General features: G+C 47.7%; 2 protein-coding genes across 8 annotated transcripts in view; one reads left to right on the top strand and one right to left on the bottom strand.

Annotated features, from left to right (window-relative positions):
* Window positions 1–872: 872 nt before the first annotated feature.
* Window positions 873–9,153, bottom strand: NUDT13 (nudix hydrolase 13). Its single transcript, XM_040607592.1, has 9 exons — window positions 8,872–9,153; window positions 7,256–7,367; window positions 6,222–6,361; window positions 5,451–5,558; window positions 4,957–5,063; window positions 3,911–4,036; window positions 3,567–3,678; window positions 2,793–2,947; window positions 873–2,215 (listed from the first exon to the last, which is right to left on the bottom strand). Exons 2-9 carry the CDS (start codon window positions 7,336–7,338, stop codon window positions 2,021–2,023), a joined length of 1,026 nt encoding a protein of 341 aa, XP_040463526.1. The 5' UTR covers window positions 7,339–7,367; window positions 8,872–9,153; the 3' UTR covers window positions 873–2,020.
* A 5,329-nt stretch (window positions 9,154–14,482) lies between these two features.
* Window positions 14,483–17,245, top strand: part of P4HA1 (prolyl 4-hydroxylase subunit alpha 1) — a 35,729-nt gene continuing 32,966 nt past the window's right edge. For 3 of the 7 annotated variants that reach the window (XM_040606017.1, XM_040606014.1, XM_040606016.1), the window contains exon 1: window positions 14,485–14,625. The gene's annotated coding sequence lies outside the window, so the exon portion shown is untranslated. Of the gene's footprint in view, window positions 14,626–17,245 lie in introns of all 7 variants that reach the window. The other 4 variants (XM_040606012.1, XM_040606018.1, XM_040606013.1 and 1 more) reach the window with 3 other exon arrangements.

The following is a 17,245-nucleotide window of genomic DNA, read 5'->3' on the forward strand; positions in this document are numbered from 1 at the left end:
TCAGTGAGAGCTCAACAATAGCCTGCACGTTGATGTTAAAAACCATAATTTGATAAGCAGAGTAACACAGTGTTCCCCAAACACAGGTGAATTTTCTGTGATGTTGAATCTGATCGCACTGCAGCTGGCTTGACAAAGACACACACTGCAGATACGTACCGTAAAAGCACAAAACCGAAACACAGAAAGCTCAGATTGCTGCAGAAGACACACAGCCATTCCTCCTTTCGCTCACAGGTACTTTTTGCTGCTTTTACTTCTTAGTCCTTTTTCTGCCACTGGGAGAACAGATCATGTGTGGGTATTAAAAAGTACTAGGTACACGGAGCTGGATGTTGTACGCTGGAAGTAAGCTTGGGGCACATAAATGAACTACGTCAGGGTGAGCTGGGAAGGAAGGAGGAGGATGAGAAGTGGTGGGTAGATTCCCTGAATCTTTTACTGCAGAGAAGGGGAAGAAAGGAGCGAGGCTGAAAATGAAAATGACAGATTCCAGAGATGAGAGAAGACGTGATAAATGCTGGGGAAGTAAAATGGTGTGGTGAGAGAGAAAGCAGGAGGAACTACTATGAAGAGAGTGAGACATGTTTCAAAGGAAACTGGATGCAGGAGTGTTGCAGCTGAGTGGTGTGTGGGCTCCTGTGGTGTGTCTGGCTGGGCTGGAGCGGAGGAAGCAATGCCCTTGGCTGTACCAGGGTACATTCTTACTAGGATGACTGACAGATGGAGTTCATAAATATGAAACATACAGGGTTTATTGACTGAAATTTAGGGTGGGATAGGTGTTTGTACATGCCACCATGGCCTGAAAGAATCCCCTCCCAACCTCCTAAAGTAAAATTAACCTGGGGAAACAAAACATGTCTCAATAGTGTGAGAAAGTCACCTTTTTTACTTACTGCTCAGGTGTCATGACACAGTATTTTTACCATTGCTCAAAAGGTCTTTCACCTGCAATGAATCCTCATGGTGGCGGTCAGTGGTACATTCCCGTTCCCCCTTCAGGTTTCTGTACTGATGGCTTTGCAATCTTGGCATTTGAACTCTTATCAAACAGGCAGAAAGGACTGTTGGCCTGCATTAGCAGCAGATCAAACATACTTCAATCTGTCTCTTTCACTAAGCTTTCCTTGCCCAGCCTGTCTCTTTGTCTCTCTCCCTCCAGAGAAGTGGTGTTATTTTATCAGTAAAATGAGACCAGCTGTCTAGGCAAGCCACAAACTTCTGCACAGCGTAAGGGGCATTGTGCCTTTCAGTTTTTTTCTCGTTGGAAGTACGGAGCTTTCTTGCAGCAGTTCCTCTCACCTTTGCATTATGTGTGTTCTTCTAATATGCTTATATGTAGGTTTTGTTCTTCCACTCTCTACCACCAGATAGCTCTGTTCTCTCTTCCTTGGAAGTAACACTGCTTACTGGTGGGAAGAATGCCTCTAGAGATACTTGATATATCCATAAAGTAAAAACCCATTTAACATTTGCAGAAGAAATAGTATGTTTTATATGAAACTGGAAGATTGAATGGGAAGGGAAACAGAAGAAGGGGCAAGCATACAGGCAGTGGCTTTTCTTCTGGTTTTTTGATAGTTCTTCTAGATCCATATAGACATGAATGCTGTAAGGTGCCACTGTCCCCCTTTTTTTTTTTTTCTGGAAAAAGTGTTTGATACCTACCCAAGCTGGATAAAATGGAGGAAAATGGGATATAAATGCCAGTGGTTCATGGTTCTGTTGCTTCCTGGGCAACAGCAGCAGCTGGTCACAGTACGTTTGAGCTTTGGAACCAAGAATTTTACTGTACATTTACTGCAAGTCTTGGGATCTTAAAGGTGTTCCACCATACATGGAATCGTCTGAGGATGATCAGTTTAGAAATGGCTATGTAAATCTATGTGTCTGAGTGTAAGACTGCCATCAGTCTGGTGCTGTCCTCGCTGTTACACAGACTTTGCGTTCAGTAACTTCGGGAGCTTTTGTATCAAGCTCTTGTAGTTCTGGTAGAATCGCAGGCTCAACGTCATGCCTAAGCTGGCTGGGAAGTCTGCTGCTTAACCCACTCACAAATCAGCTGGTGAGCAATGGCCTGTTTGGGAGGGAACCAGGGTAAAAAGCTACCGTTGTCTTGCTTTGAAGATCCGGGCGCTCTCTTGAGACACTCCACGATTTCTTCCAGGCCAAACCAACGGGCTTCCTCTAGTTCCAGGCTGTTCATACTGATCTGGAAAGAATTCAGGGAGTATCAGTTCCTTAAATCAGATGTAAATGTGGGCAGTGGTACCTTTCTTGTACTCGCACCCACAAAGATCCTATGCTAGAATACCCAGAGTGCTTTATCCATGCCTGAAAGCAGTGCTGATGCCAGTACAGCAGAGGCCATTACTATCCACCTGTGCTTTGTCGTCTTGCTTTCCTTAAGGAAGCCACAAATCAGGTAGCCCTGTTCCATCGTGGCATTGGCCTGCAAAGTAGCAGTGACTGAGCATAGTAATTAACATGGCAGAATCTGCATGTTCTGTGTCAAATATGATATTAATACTAGAGAGTACCTCCTCTGAAAAAGTCAGAGGAAAAAACACAGGGGCGTTGTGTTCTGGGCTTGTATATAGTAACCTGTGCAAAATCTGGTACTTTGCAACAGATTATTTTGAAGTTTGTTCCTCGCTTGTAGAGAAAGCCAATGGCAAGCTGCACTTAGAGAGGATCTGTTGTCTCCAAATTTAAGTCTGTGGACTGAAAGAGGTTTTGCTACGTAAGGCAGGCAGTGAAATATCTCAGGGGAACCCGAGTCTGCTCACCTCAGCCTGCTGTGGTCTCACCAATGCGTGACAAGCTATCATTAAGCAGCTGCTGGGAAAGGGCCAATGCTGAGAAGCTGAGTATTGGAGTGACTCCACCTCCAGGCCCACCTCTTCTGCCACCTCTCGACGGACAGTCTCCTCCACGTTTTCACCTAGAGGCAACCAGAGTTAGGTGAGGACGGCCTGGCCTCAGGGCAGCAAACCGTGGCAAAGAAAATGTAGGGACACTCATTTCTGAGGCGTTCCAGCCCTGACTGCACACACAGGAGGTCGGACTGTGCTGACCTGGAAACACCTGTCAACAAGATGCTCAACGAAATTCATCAACAGTGCTTACCTCTGTTAAACAGAGGCATCAGAGACATTGTTGGCTTTGTCTATACACAGCTGGTGGACAGAACAGTGCTGCCTCTCTTCATCATTTCCCTTTTTAAGCCATTCTCCCTCCTGTAACAAGAGGCCTGTAGTTTTTCTTCTAGACAGGCTAAAAAGCTATCCAGGCTTCTAACCTGGGGAGCCTCACACTTGTACTTACCATCAGGGACTAGAGCAACTGCTACACACCCATAATTCCCATTCACTTCAGATAAATACAGCTATTTTCAACTCTGAATAGGAACACCGATCTATTTAGATCCATTATGTTTTTCCCTGGTATCACCTGTGTCCATCCTTCTCTGTGAACAGGCATTTGGTTGATGTCCCTCCGTTCTGCCCCTCCCCCCACCCTGCATGTCTGAGGCCACTGCGCTAAATGAGAGCCCACCTTACCCATGTCACAGAAGCCTGACAAAGCACTGTACATCCCCTGGGGAAACGAGGGCTGGCGTGCAAGGAGGCACCGGCTCCCATCAGACACCAGGGTCACAACCACGGGAGACATCTAGCAAATGCATCAAAAAGCAAAGCAAGAAATTCAGACCAAACAAGTGAATGCAAATTGTTGCTTTTCCCAGCCAGTGGAAGGTCACTGGATGAACACTAAAGAAAAATTACCCAGCTACATGCAAAGCACTGCTGCTGCCTGCTACAGGTTCCCCTCCACGTGACCCAGCAGCATTGGCTTGTTGCCGCAGGGACCCTGTGTTGCTTACCTTTGCTGCCCGGGTGCTCACCTGTGGATAGTAAATTACTCCGCTGGCATGGCAGACACGCTTGCTGCCAGCTACGTTTTTCTGAGTGGGCTGCCCGCTTTTGCTGCAGTACTGGTGGGAAGCGTGCCACCGGAGAAGGGCCTGGGCCTGCAAACGGCAAGGGACAAACACAAACCCTACTTACAGCTGGGGCAAAGAGATGATTCAGAGCAGTCTCCCTGAATAATACTTTGCTGTCTTCTCCCCAGCTTGCAGTCACGTGGACAAACTCTGACTATGTTCGGAAGCCTCAGAAAGGTAAATGAACTATGGGCACTGCTTTGAAAAACGGCACATTCTGCAGTTGATGTTTCATGCTTCTTGCTTTAGCATCCAAATTGCAGCATGTTTGGGGGAGGTGGGGAAGAGTTGTTCTTTGTTGGGATATCATGGGAGGAGTAATGGAAACTGAACTTTTCTAAGGAGTCTTCAGCCCTGAACACCTTCTTGAAAAATAGCCCAAGCACCAAAACATTACAGAACAGGAAAAGAAACAAAAGCTATTTCTATGTATGAGTCAGGGGAGCAGATTTTCACACACAGGTCTTTTCTTAGGGCTTCTAAGTGTTAGGGCATTGGCAGAATAACAGCTTACAAGTGAGTAGTTTTTAAAAAAGCAGGTCTGGGAGAAGATCTGTAAGTTCGTTCATGAAATTCAGTTTGCCTAGAAGAATACAGAAAACAAGTGCCTGATAATTGTTAAGCTGAGAACAAACTGGGATTGCTGTGGCTACTGATAAGATCAGTATGTTTCACACTGGACATACAGCAGGTTGACGCTAAACGGCTAATCACGGTGGTCATTTTTAAGCCACTTTTCTGTTTCTTTTTCTGTTGTAGCTTGCTTTTGGGATTGCAGATTTTGGTAAACTGCTGTTAATTTGTAGTGTGTTTGTACCTACGTCACTGAAAGTGTACAGCAGGTACTTCCACAGTACGCATTAAACGATAAAACAATACGGGAGACAAGGAGAAGGGTTGCTGTTTAAAATTGCAGCTCCTTAAAGCAGAAAAATCCTATGCAGTACCGAAGCCAGCAAAGGAGAGTCCTTCTCATCCACCACGAAGAGAGCCTTTCGTAAGTCAGTAAATGATCCCTTAAGTTCAGACTCAATGACCGATTTCTCTAAGGCTCCTGTTTAAAAAAAAAACAAAACAAAAAAAAAACAAAAAAAGCTTTGATCTCATATATTGCAGTTGTGATCCCAACTTTAAGCCCTCCATTGTTCCGGTATACAATTTCTGGAAGTTCCCGGGGAAGTGATACCACATCAGTGCTAGTATTCCCAAATATTAAGTGACTTGCCAACAGCCCACCTTTACTAACACATGCACAGGAACAGCAGTGCAGTTCTGTGCCTCTGACCCACCATGCTCACAACAGCTCCTACGGAGACTCAGCCGAGTCCTTTTTGGTAGCAAGTGTTCACCCGGCAAGGGCCAGGGATGCTGCCTAGGCAGCATCTTCATCTCAGTGCATCAAACATGATGCTGACACAGATGGGAGAGGGGTCATCCAAACCTAATTCCAAGGCAAAGTGTGGTATGTGCTCGTCTGAACAACCGATCAGCACCGACTTCTCTATCCACTGTTCCGTCTCTTTGAATATCTCCAGGATCCTTTTCATCTCTAAACAGCAGGAGAAAGGGGAAGAAAAAGCTGAGGTGAAAGCAAATCCATGTAGCTGTGATGGTCTCTCTGGATCTTCAAGGCACACACAATTTTGGCTCAGGGCAGGGTGTTAGGTGAGAGAGGGGACCAGACAAGTGGATAAGTGGTCCCACCTGGATGGAGACCAAAAGTCTGGCTTTCCTGCAAGCTGTTGGAAGTTTTGACTTTTGCTCAAGATGCAAATGTAATGCTTGGAAAGCAGCTGGGAAGCAGCTGTCCATTCTGTTTCTGTCCTACACCAGACAATACCTTTCTCTCAAAGAAAACTTTTCCTGCGTTACGCCAAATAACCTTTGTCAGTTAGTCCTTGCTTGTTTTCCTGCCAGCCCTTTCTCTTCAAAAGGCATGGTCCCAAATGTTTAAACCTGATCATCTCAAAACAGATCAGATATACGTTGATACCATATGTGTATGAAGAGCATGAGCTTGTATTGGCATGTCAAGGTTCTTACTCTAAATAGTTTTTGGTTGTTAACAAATGGAGTGCTACATATAGCAGAATGTTCCTGCACAGCTTGATAGATTTTTCAGCCCCCATGTAAGGGGCTGCTTATTGCAGATGACTCTGTATCATTTCATCTGTGTGATGCAGGAGGTGTTTCCTTCTGGACACCTGCTTACCTGCTGCACTGATCTGTGGTACCAAGTACTTCTTCCCAACTTTCTGCAGGAAGGGGGAGAGATTGTGAAAGAGGCAGAAAGTTCCCGAGGTCTGGGCTTGTCTACAAAGGCTATCATCTTCCTTTAGCTCATTTAAGTATCTGAAGTGAGAAAATAATTGGGAAGATAAAATCAAGATTTGTTGAGATTACCTGTGTTACGCTTATTCGGACACATTTATTTTGTGCAGAGCAGGGGGACTGAATGGACAGTACAGATTTTGTGTATTCCACATGCTTCTAGAGTTTTTGACAGCTGAGTCTATTCTTTGGTGGGCTGTAGCCTCTAGTGAAGGTGCCGTATGGCAGAAAATATTGCATTTCTTACTACTACACAAGTAGCCTCAAGTCTTGGACATCTGAGAAGATCAGTAACCCAGTCTCTTAATCCGAGAGGTCTGCTTTATAGACATGATCATTTATATGCGGGAAAACTTGGATCTTCCCTTTTATTCCCCCAGTCTGGATGGGTCCAAGTCCTGTTTGGCAAGGCTACTGAACTTCAGATGTTGAATACGCTTCCCATCATGCTTACATGCGTTACTGCAGGGTACGTTCTGTCACACTGACATCAGGGGTAAAGACCAAGCTGAAGCCTTAGGGGCCAGCTGGCCAGGGCCTGAGTTAGGAAAAGCGATCACTGGAAAAAGGGTGTCAGGATGTGCTTCTTTCAGACTGTTTGACGTATTATTTTAAACAAGGTGAGCACCATCACTTCAAGTCTGCCTTGTATATTAAGAGATCTTTAGCCAGGACAGCAACCATAAGCATTCATTAACAGAGTTTCAGCCTGAGAAAACCAGTTCTTACCAGTAGTGAGGGGAGTGGAGATTTTGACTTACAATTTACAGAGCTCACGCAGAATTATGTGTTATTGCTGAACTGTTAACAGATTAACCCCTGGGTTAGATTTTGGTAGGGCTACTTGTGACAGTGGACACAAAAGCACCAAACTCTGGTATTGTCACTGCACACAAGGATCAGATGAGAACTTACCTCATTTTTCTAACATAGGTAGAATGTAACCTGCAGACCAGAAAAGAAGCTCTTCTAGACACTGCTTGATGAATCGCAGCCATAACCAACAGCTACGGAAAGCTCTCTCTGCCTAAAAAGAGAAGCACAGAATATAATGCAGCGGCCCTAAGAAGTTAAGTTTGATTTAAAAGGTGCAGTAACCCACTGCTACCAGTGATCTCCCACTTGCAGAGCCTGCAGAATGCAGGCATTTGCTTTCTGAAGTTGCTGTTTTAGTCTTAGCCTCCAGTCACACATCAAACCCAGTTTCAGGCAATTTCTAAGTCTATTTAGAGATACGTCAGTTTGTTTCCATCTGTGAGCGTGCACAGGTCTTACAGAAATGCCTATGGCTAGATTAAATGCTCCTGTCCCAAATTTCTGTATCCCTGGGGAAAAGAGCAGTGAAGGTTGCTGCTTTTTTGTTTGTTCCCTGCACAGTTGTAATGGCCTTGATCCAACTGAACATCCTATTGCAGCACACAGTAGATCTGTGGGAAAGGCACTGATGCCAGAAGAGAATGAAAGACAAAATATCAGCTGCGGAAGAGAATTCCCCGAGTTAGATGAGAGACAGCAGTTGCAGCTGAATTGGATCACCTCCAGCTATGAATAGTTTTTGTGCCAAAGCATCCTACCACATTTTCAGCTCAGGCAGTCACAGACTGCAGTTTGAACTTGGCTTCAGGATGTCAAAGCAGCCAGAAACGCTACCGTCTCTAACATTCAGCTGAAACAAAAATTAACTACAATTCATAATCCTTAACTAGTACTTTGAATATTTCACTTTTCAACCACAGAACTCAAAGTCCTTTAAGGAGGAAGTTACGTTTGCTTAGATTTACAGACACGTAAGCAGTGCCAAAGAAGAGTCTGAGAGCCCGCCCTTTTGGTGAAGGTCCGTGATGGCTCCCGAGCCCCAGTGGTGCCTGAGCAGGGGCTCCTGTCAGTGCGTGGAGACAGCTCCTACAGCCAGCAGCATGGAGGCTTTGCTCTGCGGCTTCTGACATCTCTGCCCCGAATCCCTCTTTCCCACTGTCTCAGCTGAGGGTGGTTTTCACCGGGATGATCCCTGGGGAGAAAGGGGAGCCGAGCCTGCTGGGGAAGCTGCTTGGAGAGCATTGGCATCCCAGCTTGGCGCTTCAGCCGCAGCAGGAGCTCGGCACGCTGCCGACAGGCTCGGCAGACACGTGCGAGGGCGGCAACTGTCACAGAAATCGTGTCTGAAACGGTTTTGTGGTGCGACATGCCCGTCACTTCTCCACCCCCACGTCTCGTACAGCCTGGCGTGTGAAAACCCAGCCCTGCACGGAGGAGCGCTGCACGCGTGTCTCGGGCACGGGGGCAAGAGGAATGGCTTGTAGCTGGAACACTGAAATGCAACGCGTGCGGCTGTATAACCCCTTCCTTCCTAGGCACCACCGCGCCAGATTCCCGTTAGAGGATCATTGCAAACGCAGAGAGGGAGGCAGTGAAAACTTGATCCAAGGAGGCCGGCCCGAGCTCCGCCGCCTCGCCTGCGGATCTCAGCTGTGCCGTAGGGCTGGCAGCAGGTGGGTCTAGGGCTGTCGCCCCCACACGTTTTCCCCACTTACTGTGCTCTGTGCGGAAGGGGGGCTGCCTGCCGCAGCAGGGATCAGCCATCAGCCTCACGGTGACCTCAGGCAGGCAGGCAGAAGCCCTGCTCCGACAAGCAAACAAACAGCAGAAGCTCTTATTGGGTCTGAGTCACTGTCCCCCACTGGGAGCGCTGGGAAATGTAGTTCTGCACAGGCTGCTCGCAAGCCCTTGGCAAGGCTGATGGCCGACTAGCTGCTCCGGATTTCCATTAACTTCTGGAGTCAGTGAAGCTGCCTGAGAGTAAACGCTCCCTTTCCTCCCCCCACCCCTGCTTCCTTCTATCAGAAATCCACATGCCGCATTTAGCCGTACAGAAGTTATCACAGGAACAATCCTACTGCAGTCATTTGAGCTGTTCCTAGCAGAGGAGTTTGTTCCTGTTACTTTCTTTCTCGTATTTTCGTTTTCCTTTTTTTTTCTTCAAGGCTTCTCTGTTTTTTGTATCAGCAACATAAGAGCATTGCTTCAAGTTAAGGACCATATGTCCCCAAACAGGAAAATATGCCAAGAGCTGTATATATCTAAAGGACAAAGCTCTTTAGTGTTCAAGCACCCAAACCCGCAGTTGAAATTGCAAGTGAATAGCTCTGATCAGAAAGCATGCTTTGCCAAGGCAGATGTCAGAATAATGGCAGATTATTTTCATGCTTTTATAACTGAACAAACAGATTCCTCTCAAGTACTGAAAACGTTAGTCTGGGCTGGAACCTACCTTCCTATATTTAGCACAAAGAGAATTTTATAAACATACGAAAGTAAACGTTTTCAGGGCAGCCTTTTGCTTTTTGGTCATGAATTGAGACATTCTAATCGAGAATGCACGTCATGTAATTTGAGAGCACAGCTTGTAAAAATAATAAATAGAATACGCAGGGAAACGGTGCTCTTGTTAGCAGCGTTACTTACAAGTTTAGGTTTAATTACGCCTGACTGCTATTTGTGTGCTTCCTGAAACAGAGCAAGCCCAATCTTATTAATCTACTAGGCTAATTGGATTAATGGATAAAACACATCTTCCCTTAATAAGATAAAGGATTGAAATATAATCTCTAAGGGAAGTATCCACCCTGATGTTAAAACAAACTAACAGATTTATTGACCCTGACTGCTCCCAGAAATGGATCTTGCAAGAGGAGCTGGTTTTAGAGGGAAGGAGTTGGGTGAGATACTTTGGACCTCAAATCTTGGGGCAGGCTCTCAACCTTCTTCAGCACAAAGCAATCAGTCACTTGGTAAATGCACCCCTACCCACACGAAGGGTTAAAAGCCAGAGTACTCTGCTGCCTTGTAAAGACTCCTTTGAAGGCAGTTCAGTGCGGTAGCTATATGCAGCTGAAAATAAGTCATGGATTAGTCCAATCCTGTATACCTGGCCCCCATGCTGTGCAAAGATGGACAATTATATTATGTTATTTATCTAATAATTAATACATATATAAATAATACAATAAATTATATTAGAGTCAGCAAAGAGAAAATGATATTAGAGTCACTTCCGTGACTGATCTGACCGGTGGGAAGTCACGCAGTCTGTGAGAGGTTCCTTGTGCCTTCTCCAAGGGCCTGTACACCTCCGTGTGATTGCGCATTACCCTATTAAATATTTCTGCAGCACATAAGCAGGGGAACAGCTGCTGACAGTTTCCTGTTGCTTGCTAATTTGAGCTTTGACAGGCCAACAGAGGAAGTGCATCCCTGGGACTCTCCTCATGCAAGAAGAGCAGGCGAGGAGGACGCAAGTAGCGGGGACAAATACTTGTAATCTCTTACATGGAAGAGATGGCAAAATAGGCAAATCTTTGGTCCTGTGTTGCTAAGACATTTTTTGCTTTAATTTGGGTTTGTAAAATACTTGTATTGGTATTGGCAGTTGGCAAAAGATTTTTCAAGCCGAAGAAGTGGCTGGAAAATGTAATCTAGGCTAATAATGGTTATAGTCGTAGTCTGGCTTCTTCTTGCTATTCTGTTCTGTGTCTTTCCAGCTGCCCCCAATAAGCAGAAACAAGCATTAGAATTGCTAACAGCTGGCCCTTGCAAAACAACTGTTAATTGCTTTAAATACATAAAGCTAGCAAACCCACGCTGAAAACTTATGGTTAAGCCACAAGAAACCTCTTGGTAAAAAAATACATCTTTTTTTAGGAAAAGCCCAAGGAATGATAAACCACTTCTTTAAAGAGAAGGTTAATGAGTAGTCTTTCTCTCTGTCATTAAATTTTAGATGCAAACTAACCCAATCTGGCTTTTCTCTAAGGTTAGACTTATGTATATTATCTGTATGATAGGCTCCTACAATTTCTCATGTTGAGGGTGGGGATTTTGAAAGAAAGAAAACTGTCTAATTTGATACTGCTGATTACATTCTATGCTCCTAACACTTGCACAGGCATGGAGGAGACCCTTTAACATCTGAATGAGATTTCAGTAGGATTTGCTCGTTTCAGCTTACAGGGGTAACGTGTGGTTTTTTGTCTTTTTTCCCCTCCCTGCTGCTCTTGGATGGGCAAGATCCTCAGACTCTGGCACTGATTTGTTGCACTGTACAAAATAACTGATTATAGGATCCAGCTCCTTGACTGCTGGTAATGACTTCATTTTGGGAGCAGGCTAGTACCGTTTGCTGAACACGTGAAACTAGATGAGGCTTCATCTCTTCACAAAGGGTAAACCTAAGTTAGTACACTTTAAAAAGCTAAGCAGTACTGTGAGCTAACTTGGTGTGATATAAAGATGACTCACCTGTATCTTAAAACACTGTATGTAGGTCACAGCCTGTCATCTCCAAAAGGATACGGAAGACCTGGAAAAGGTTCAAAGAGGACAACAACTGGGATCAAAGATTTGGAGTACGGCCACTGCAAGGATGAGGTAGGATCTGATGCTTCAGCCTGTGTAAGAGATACGCAGTAACTGTTTGCTGTCTCATCCTGTGCAGGAACCTGGTTAATGAAATCTAACTAGTTGGAGCTATGTTCCCAGTGAACAAAGGTGGGTGGCTTTCCATGCCCTGGCTAAAGAGATGGCACAACTGCTAGCTGAAGGATGTTGTGGGTACAAAACAGCTCTAGCTCAAAAGAGGAGAAATACTTAAGAGCGAACTCCACTGAGGGTTACCAAATAGACCACGTCAGCCTGAGAAAATCCCTAAGTTAAAAGTTTGGAGGCTGGGACAGTGCTCTCGGTAGCATGGGCTAAATGGAGCTTTGGTGTGAGCCATTACAGTTGTGTTCTTATGAGGTCTCTTGTGCTTCATTCTCATTTTAGATGGACCCTTCTCTTGGCATCCCTCTGCTCAGGCCTATACAGTGCTTCGACAGGATTGCTCAGAAAAAGAAGCATGTGGTCAGGCTTGTGCTTGTTACAAAGGAGTTTCTGCTATGTGCTCTGCAAATCGTAAAGAAAGTCTGAAAGCCACTTGTTCTGCTCCAGTTCACTCTCAACACACGTTCCTATTGCACCTGTTCTTAGAGAAAGTAAGTGCTTCTTAACAAGGTGCCGACATGAATTGCTCTGCTAAGGCCTGCTTGAAGCTGCCCAGCCCCATCAGCATTTGACAGCAGGTGATAATGCACAAGTCCAGCACAGAGCAATTTAGAAACAATCTTCTAATGCAACGGGAACATCAGCAACTATGCCAGAATTGAGGAAGGTGGGAGAAAATGAGTTAAATGCTCCCTACCTAACTGGCAGAAATGCCCCGGTAAGGGGCAGAAACAGATTCATGGAGCAAGATGATGCCACGATTGTTGAACAACTCTTGATTTGACTGGTGGATGCCAAAATCCTGGGCTCCTTTTAGCAGAAATTTCTTTGCCTTCATGCCCATGCTGGTCAATACAAGCAAGCCTGCTACTAAACATGCTGACAAACTTGTTCTTCACTGTCTGCTTTACTTCCCAGAAATATCTGGATATTGAAAAAGATGATGAGAAAGCAGTGAATCTTGCTAGAAAAAATGAGTGCCTCTACAGTGTGTGAGGTTTTGCCAAATCTCTAGAAGCTGCTGTTAAATCTCTGGCTAGATATTACAGACTCTTTGGATAATAGGGCTTTAACTAGATGCCTCAGCTAGAAGCTTGGATATCATTCCAGTGTTTCCTGCTAGTTGTAGGAGTTGTATTTCTGTTGGAAGACAACCAAAATGAGAGGAAAGGAAGGCTTATTTTTTGACGGATAGTTCCACTAAATCTGGCCTCCTTCCTGCTCTGGCACAGCAGCACTCGCAGTACTGGTGCTGTAGTCGGCTGTGTGGACACATCTGTGTCCACATCTGTACGAGAAATGACTAAATTCACTTAATGATGATGTTTGTTTCTCACATGAGATCCAACATATCTCATAGTCTTCCCCCAAATGGGGCATAACACCTGATATTGAGATGTTTGCTCTTCAAAAGGCATTGCTGTGGGAGTTGAAGCTGAGGGAACGGTTTAGGTATATGGAAGAAATCCTGGGTTTGGATCATGCTGCAGCCTCCAGGTACCTCCTCTGGATACAGTAGTTTTAAGCCAGTTGAAAGTAACCATGCTAAAGAATGTGTGTTAGAAGGGGATTTTGACCCCTGTTACAGCTTTGCCAGCACGCTGTAATTGCTGTTGTGAAAGCTGTCTAGCTCCGGGTGGCCAGAACTGTCTGTCTGCAAAGAAGGAAGACCACAGGTTGGCTAGGCTGGTAAGGGGATGATTCTTTATTTGAAACCCACGTCTAAAAGGCAAAAAATTCCTTAGGAAGGTCCCCGGTTCTAACTTTATCGCTGCAACTACAAGGAAGAAATAAACTATAGTTTATTTATGAACTCCTGAAAACAAAGAACAGTCAGCATAGATCTGTCATGGCAAGATGCATCCGAGCAGCTTAATGTTTTGCTGCAACAACGGAGAGCTCTTGCGTGCCAGGGTGGGGTGAGGGGTGATGTGCTTTGTGATACAGGTGATACAGCTTTCGGTACTGCCCTGCCAGATGCGTTTGCTATCAGCCTGGTTTAGATGGAAGCCCTGGAAGGAGGGGCGGCCGCACCTGGGGAAGAGACCGTGTCCATCTGGAAGCACCTTCACCTGGCCTTTGCAGCGGGCTGGCGGGAGCACCGGCTGCCAGCGGGGAGGGCTGGCGGAGCAGCAGGGGTGCTGTGGGATGCAGCAGTGGCACCAGCTGGGGAGCGGGAGGTGCGAGGCTGGCGCGGAATCGAAGTTATCGATGGAAATTAAAGCACCCGCCAGAGATAAACGGGCTCAGAAGGAGCGTTCGGTGGCAGGCAGGGGAGAGGAGCGGGCAGATCCCGCCGCGCCCCCGAGGCGGCGCCCGGGCAGCACGCTGTCGCCCGCCCGGGCAGGGCTGCCGCAGGCCGCTGCGGGGACCCCGCGCGTCCCACGGGTGCGCTGTCCCGCGCAGGCCCCGCGCCCCGCCGGTGTGACCGAGCACCGGCCGCCCGCGCGGCAGGGGGACGCCGGGGCCGCGCGCCCACGTGGAGCGGCGGGCGGCGGCGCGTGCGCGGTGGGGCGGCCGCCGTGTGACCGGGCTCACGTAGCGCGGCGCGCGCCCCGCCCCTGCCGGCGCCAGACGGGGTGGGCGGGGCCTGGGGGCCCATAAAACCCGCCGCGGGGCCGGCGCGCGCGGTCGGGTGAGCCAGGGCGCAGCGCGCGCTGTCTGGTGCCGCCGTCGTTGTCGTCCCCTCCGGCTCCGCGCGCCCCGTCAGCCGCCGCCGCCCACCCCCGCCCCCCACCTTCGCTCAGGTGAGGCCCGGCCGCGCCCCTCCCCCCGCTTCTCACCGGTGCGGGTCGCGGTGGGTCGGTGGGGGCTGGCTCGGGGGGACGGCGCGGCGCGAGGGGGGCGGCGGGGTCCGGAGGCGGCGGCGGCCGCGGCGGGGGTGGGGGCGATACGTGGCAGCGCCCCGCCGCCCCTCCCGGCTCGGGACCGGTGCTCCGGCCGTTACGTAACGGGAGCCGGCAGCCTCCGGAGGGGGGCGGGAGGGCGCCGGCGGGCAGGGCTGCGGCGGGCCCGCGCCTGACGGGCTGAGCCGTGCGGCCGCCTCCGGGGGCCGGGACCCTGCGGCCCGTCCCCCGCTCCTCAGCGTGGCCGCTTGCAGCCCCCGAGCCGCGGGGCCGCCCGGCCGGCTCCCCCGCGGCGGTGCGCGGCGCAGGTGGGCTCCGGCCCCCCGCCGGGGCTGCGGCTGGCGGCCCGCTCGCCTCTGCTGCCGCGGGAGGTTGGTTCTCGGGCGCTGAACCGGTGCCGCGCTCGGATGGGTGAGGAGCAACTCGGCGGGGGCTGTAGTGGTTGCCAGACGCGGTGTTTGTAACCACGGGCGCTGTGTGTAGCGGCTGCCCCGTGAGGAGTAGGGCTTGTCTGGGCTTCCCGCTCTTCTCGCCGCTCCGGGCCAGGCTCGGCGCGCTGCGTGACCTGCAGTTTTGCATCTCGCTTCGCAGTCAGCAGTGCTCCTGCGTAGCTATCTTGAGAGGGTCTTACCCGACTAGAAAGAAAAAACACGATGTGGAGTCGCAAGGATGCTGTTGAATGAAGAGAATATAAAAATGCCATACATACGAGACATATCTAGTTTACCTGAAAAGCTGGATGCTTTTAGAGGAAAGATATCTCAGGGTTAAGAGAGAAGGTACCAGAAGGATTGTGCAGCGTTCAGTTTCACACAGGTTTTCTGCTGCTGAATTCGGTATGAGGAGTTGCAGGGGTGCTTGAGTGCTTCAGTGTTCACCAGCTTCGGTTCCGTGCCCAAGGTCTTAGTAAGTGAAAGAAGCTACCTGTTACAACCAGTAGATAAATGTTAAATGCAACTTCTTATGACGCCAAAGACTGTTTAGCTAAGCAGGCAGACAGCGCTCTGGCAGGAGTGGAAAGTAGTGAGTTCCCAGTTTGGAAAGCGGAGGCCTACTTTTGGGGTAAGAGGTGTTCTGTGTCTTACTGTTTCACACCCATTGCTACCTTTAGATCACAGCTGGAGACTTTTGAATGGCTTGGACTATACTGCAAAGCATTTGATTTGACCTAGAGTACTCTGCACTGTTTCTTAATTATGTGCTGACAGAACCAGTAATGATTATTTTATTTCCCCCTCTTTCTATTTTTATATTTTTCCCTCAAAGCAACAGGAGCGTGTCTAAATCTTGCTATACTGAGGGTGTTAGTTTTGCTACTTAGGCAGTGATTGTAGCATAGGTAGACATATCTCTTCTAGCTGTTAGTTAATTTAGAAACTGAAGAAGCAGCATCATTTCATGACCTGCTGTCCAGTGGCCGTGCTGTTCCGTGCAGTTCCAGATCTCCGCTCTTCACCCAGGGCGGTATGTTTGATAAACTAAAACAGAAATAAGTAATTGGAGGGGGGGCGGGGGATCACTACTTACCTTCCCAGCAAAAAATAGCTCCTGTAGATTAGTTCCCTTTGCTAATACATCGTGTAGCCCTGCGTGAGATGGGGCATCTACTGGCGCAGCTGAAGCGGTGGTGTGGAGATGGGAGTTGCTGCAGAAACTCCAGTTGAGCAACAGGGTTAATCCATGCATTAAGGGCTGCACATAGAGCTAGAAGAAAGAGTGGCTCTCTGACCTGTAGAGATTTAAACGTTGTTGTATCATGAATGGTTTTGAAATCTAGTATCGAAAGCTGTGATTGCGAGGTGTGTGCATAGATTGGAAAATACCCAGTGCAATCTGAAAAACGCAAATGACAATAACACTGTAGAAGAAGTGAGGATAAATAGAGGTTTATGGGAAGTGAACTCTGCCTCCATGTTGAGGTTGATGTAGATAAGGAAGCTTACTTGAGAAATTGTCTGTAACTCAGGAAAGACTGTAAATAAAGTCTGTGCTGAAACAGCGCCTTTGCTCTCATTTGTGCTGTGTGTTTCTGGGCAGCATTCTTGCAGGAACTTCAGAATGACTTGCTGTTCCCCTCAAGAGGAGCAGGCTTTCCACTACTGGAGAACCACATGTGGGGCTACAACTTCAGCCTAAAAGAGCTATTGTATGTTACTGTTCCTCAGCTGTTGATCATTGGGATAGTCCTACTTTCTTTATTATCAGCCTTAGTATCTGAAAATATTGTGTATATCTCTATAGATATTCTGCTAATCCTTGAACAGAAGGATAGCCTCCTGTTTGTTGTGTCTAATAAGATCAACACTCTGCTCCATCGCTAGTGTTCTTTGTCTTGGCTTAGAAAGTTAAAACAAGTGGGCTCTGAGAGAGCTGTGTCCATTCTTAATCTGAAAGAAACCGATGAAAAACTTTCTTTGGTTCCTTGGGTACATATCTGTATATGAATATGCCCGCTCTATAATCTGACTCATGAGTGTTGTCTTCAAGTTAGCAGTAAATGATACTTAAAACACATCACCTA

The sequence above is a fragment of the Falco naumanni genome, chromosome 9 (genome assembly GCF_017639655.2).
Source record: "Falco naumanni isolate bFalNau1 chromosome 9, bFalNau1.pat, whole genome shotgun sequence".
NCBI classification, from domain to species: Eukaryota; Metazoa; Chordata; class Aves; order Falconiformes; family Falconidae; genus Falco; species Falco naumanni.

Bases quoted from the DNA above. Each gene is read 5' to 3' on its own strand.
- NUDT13 (XM_040607592.1), bottom strand. From the start codon at position 7,338: ATGGCTGCGATTCATCAAGCAGTGTCTAGAAGAGCTTCTTTTCTGGTC. The intron at 2,948-3,566 runs GTAAGGTGGGCT...GGTTGCCTCTAG, and splicing joins GTCAGGCTTCTGTGACATGG to GTGAAAACGTGGAGGAGACT. The intron at 2,216-2,792 runs GTGAGCAGACTC...AATTCTTTCCAG, and splicing joins TGAGACCACAGCAGGCTGAG to ATCAGTATGAACAGCCTGGA.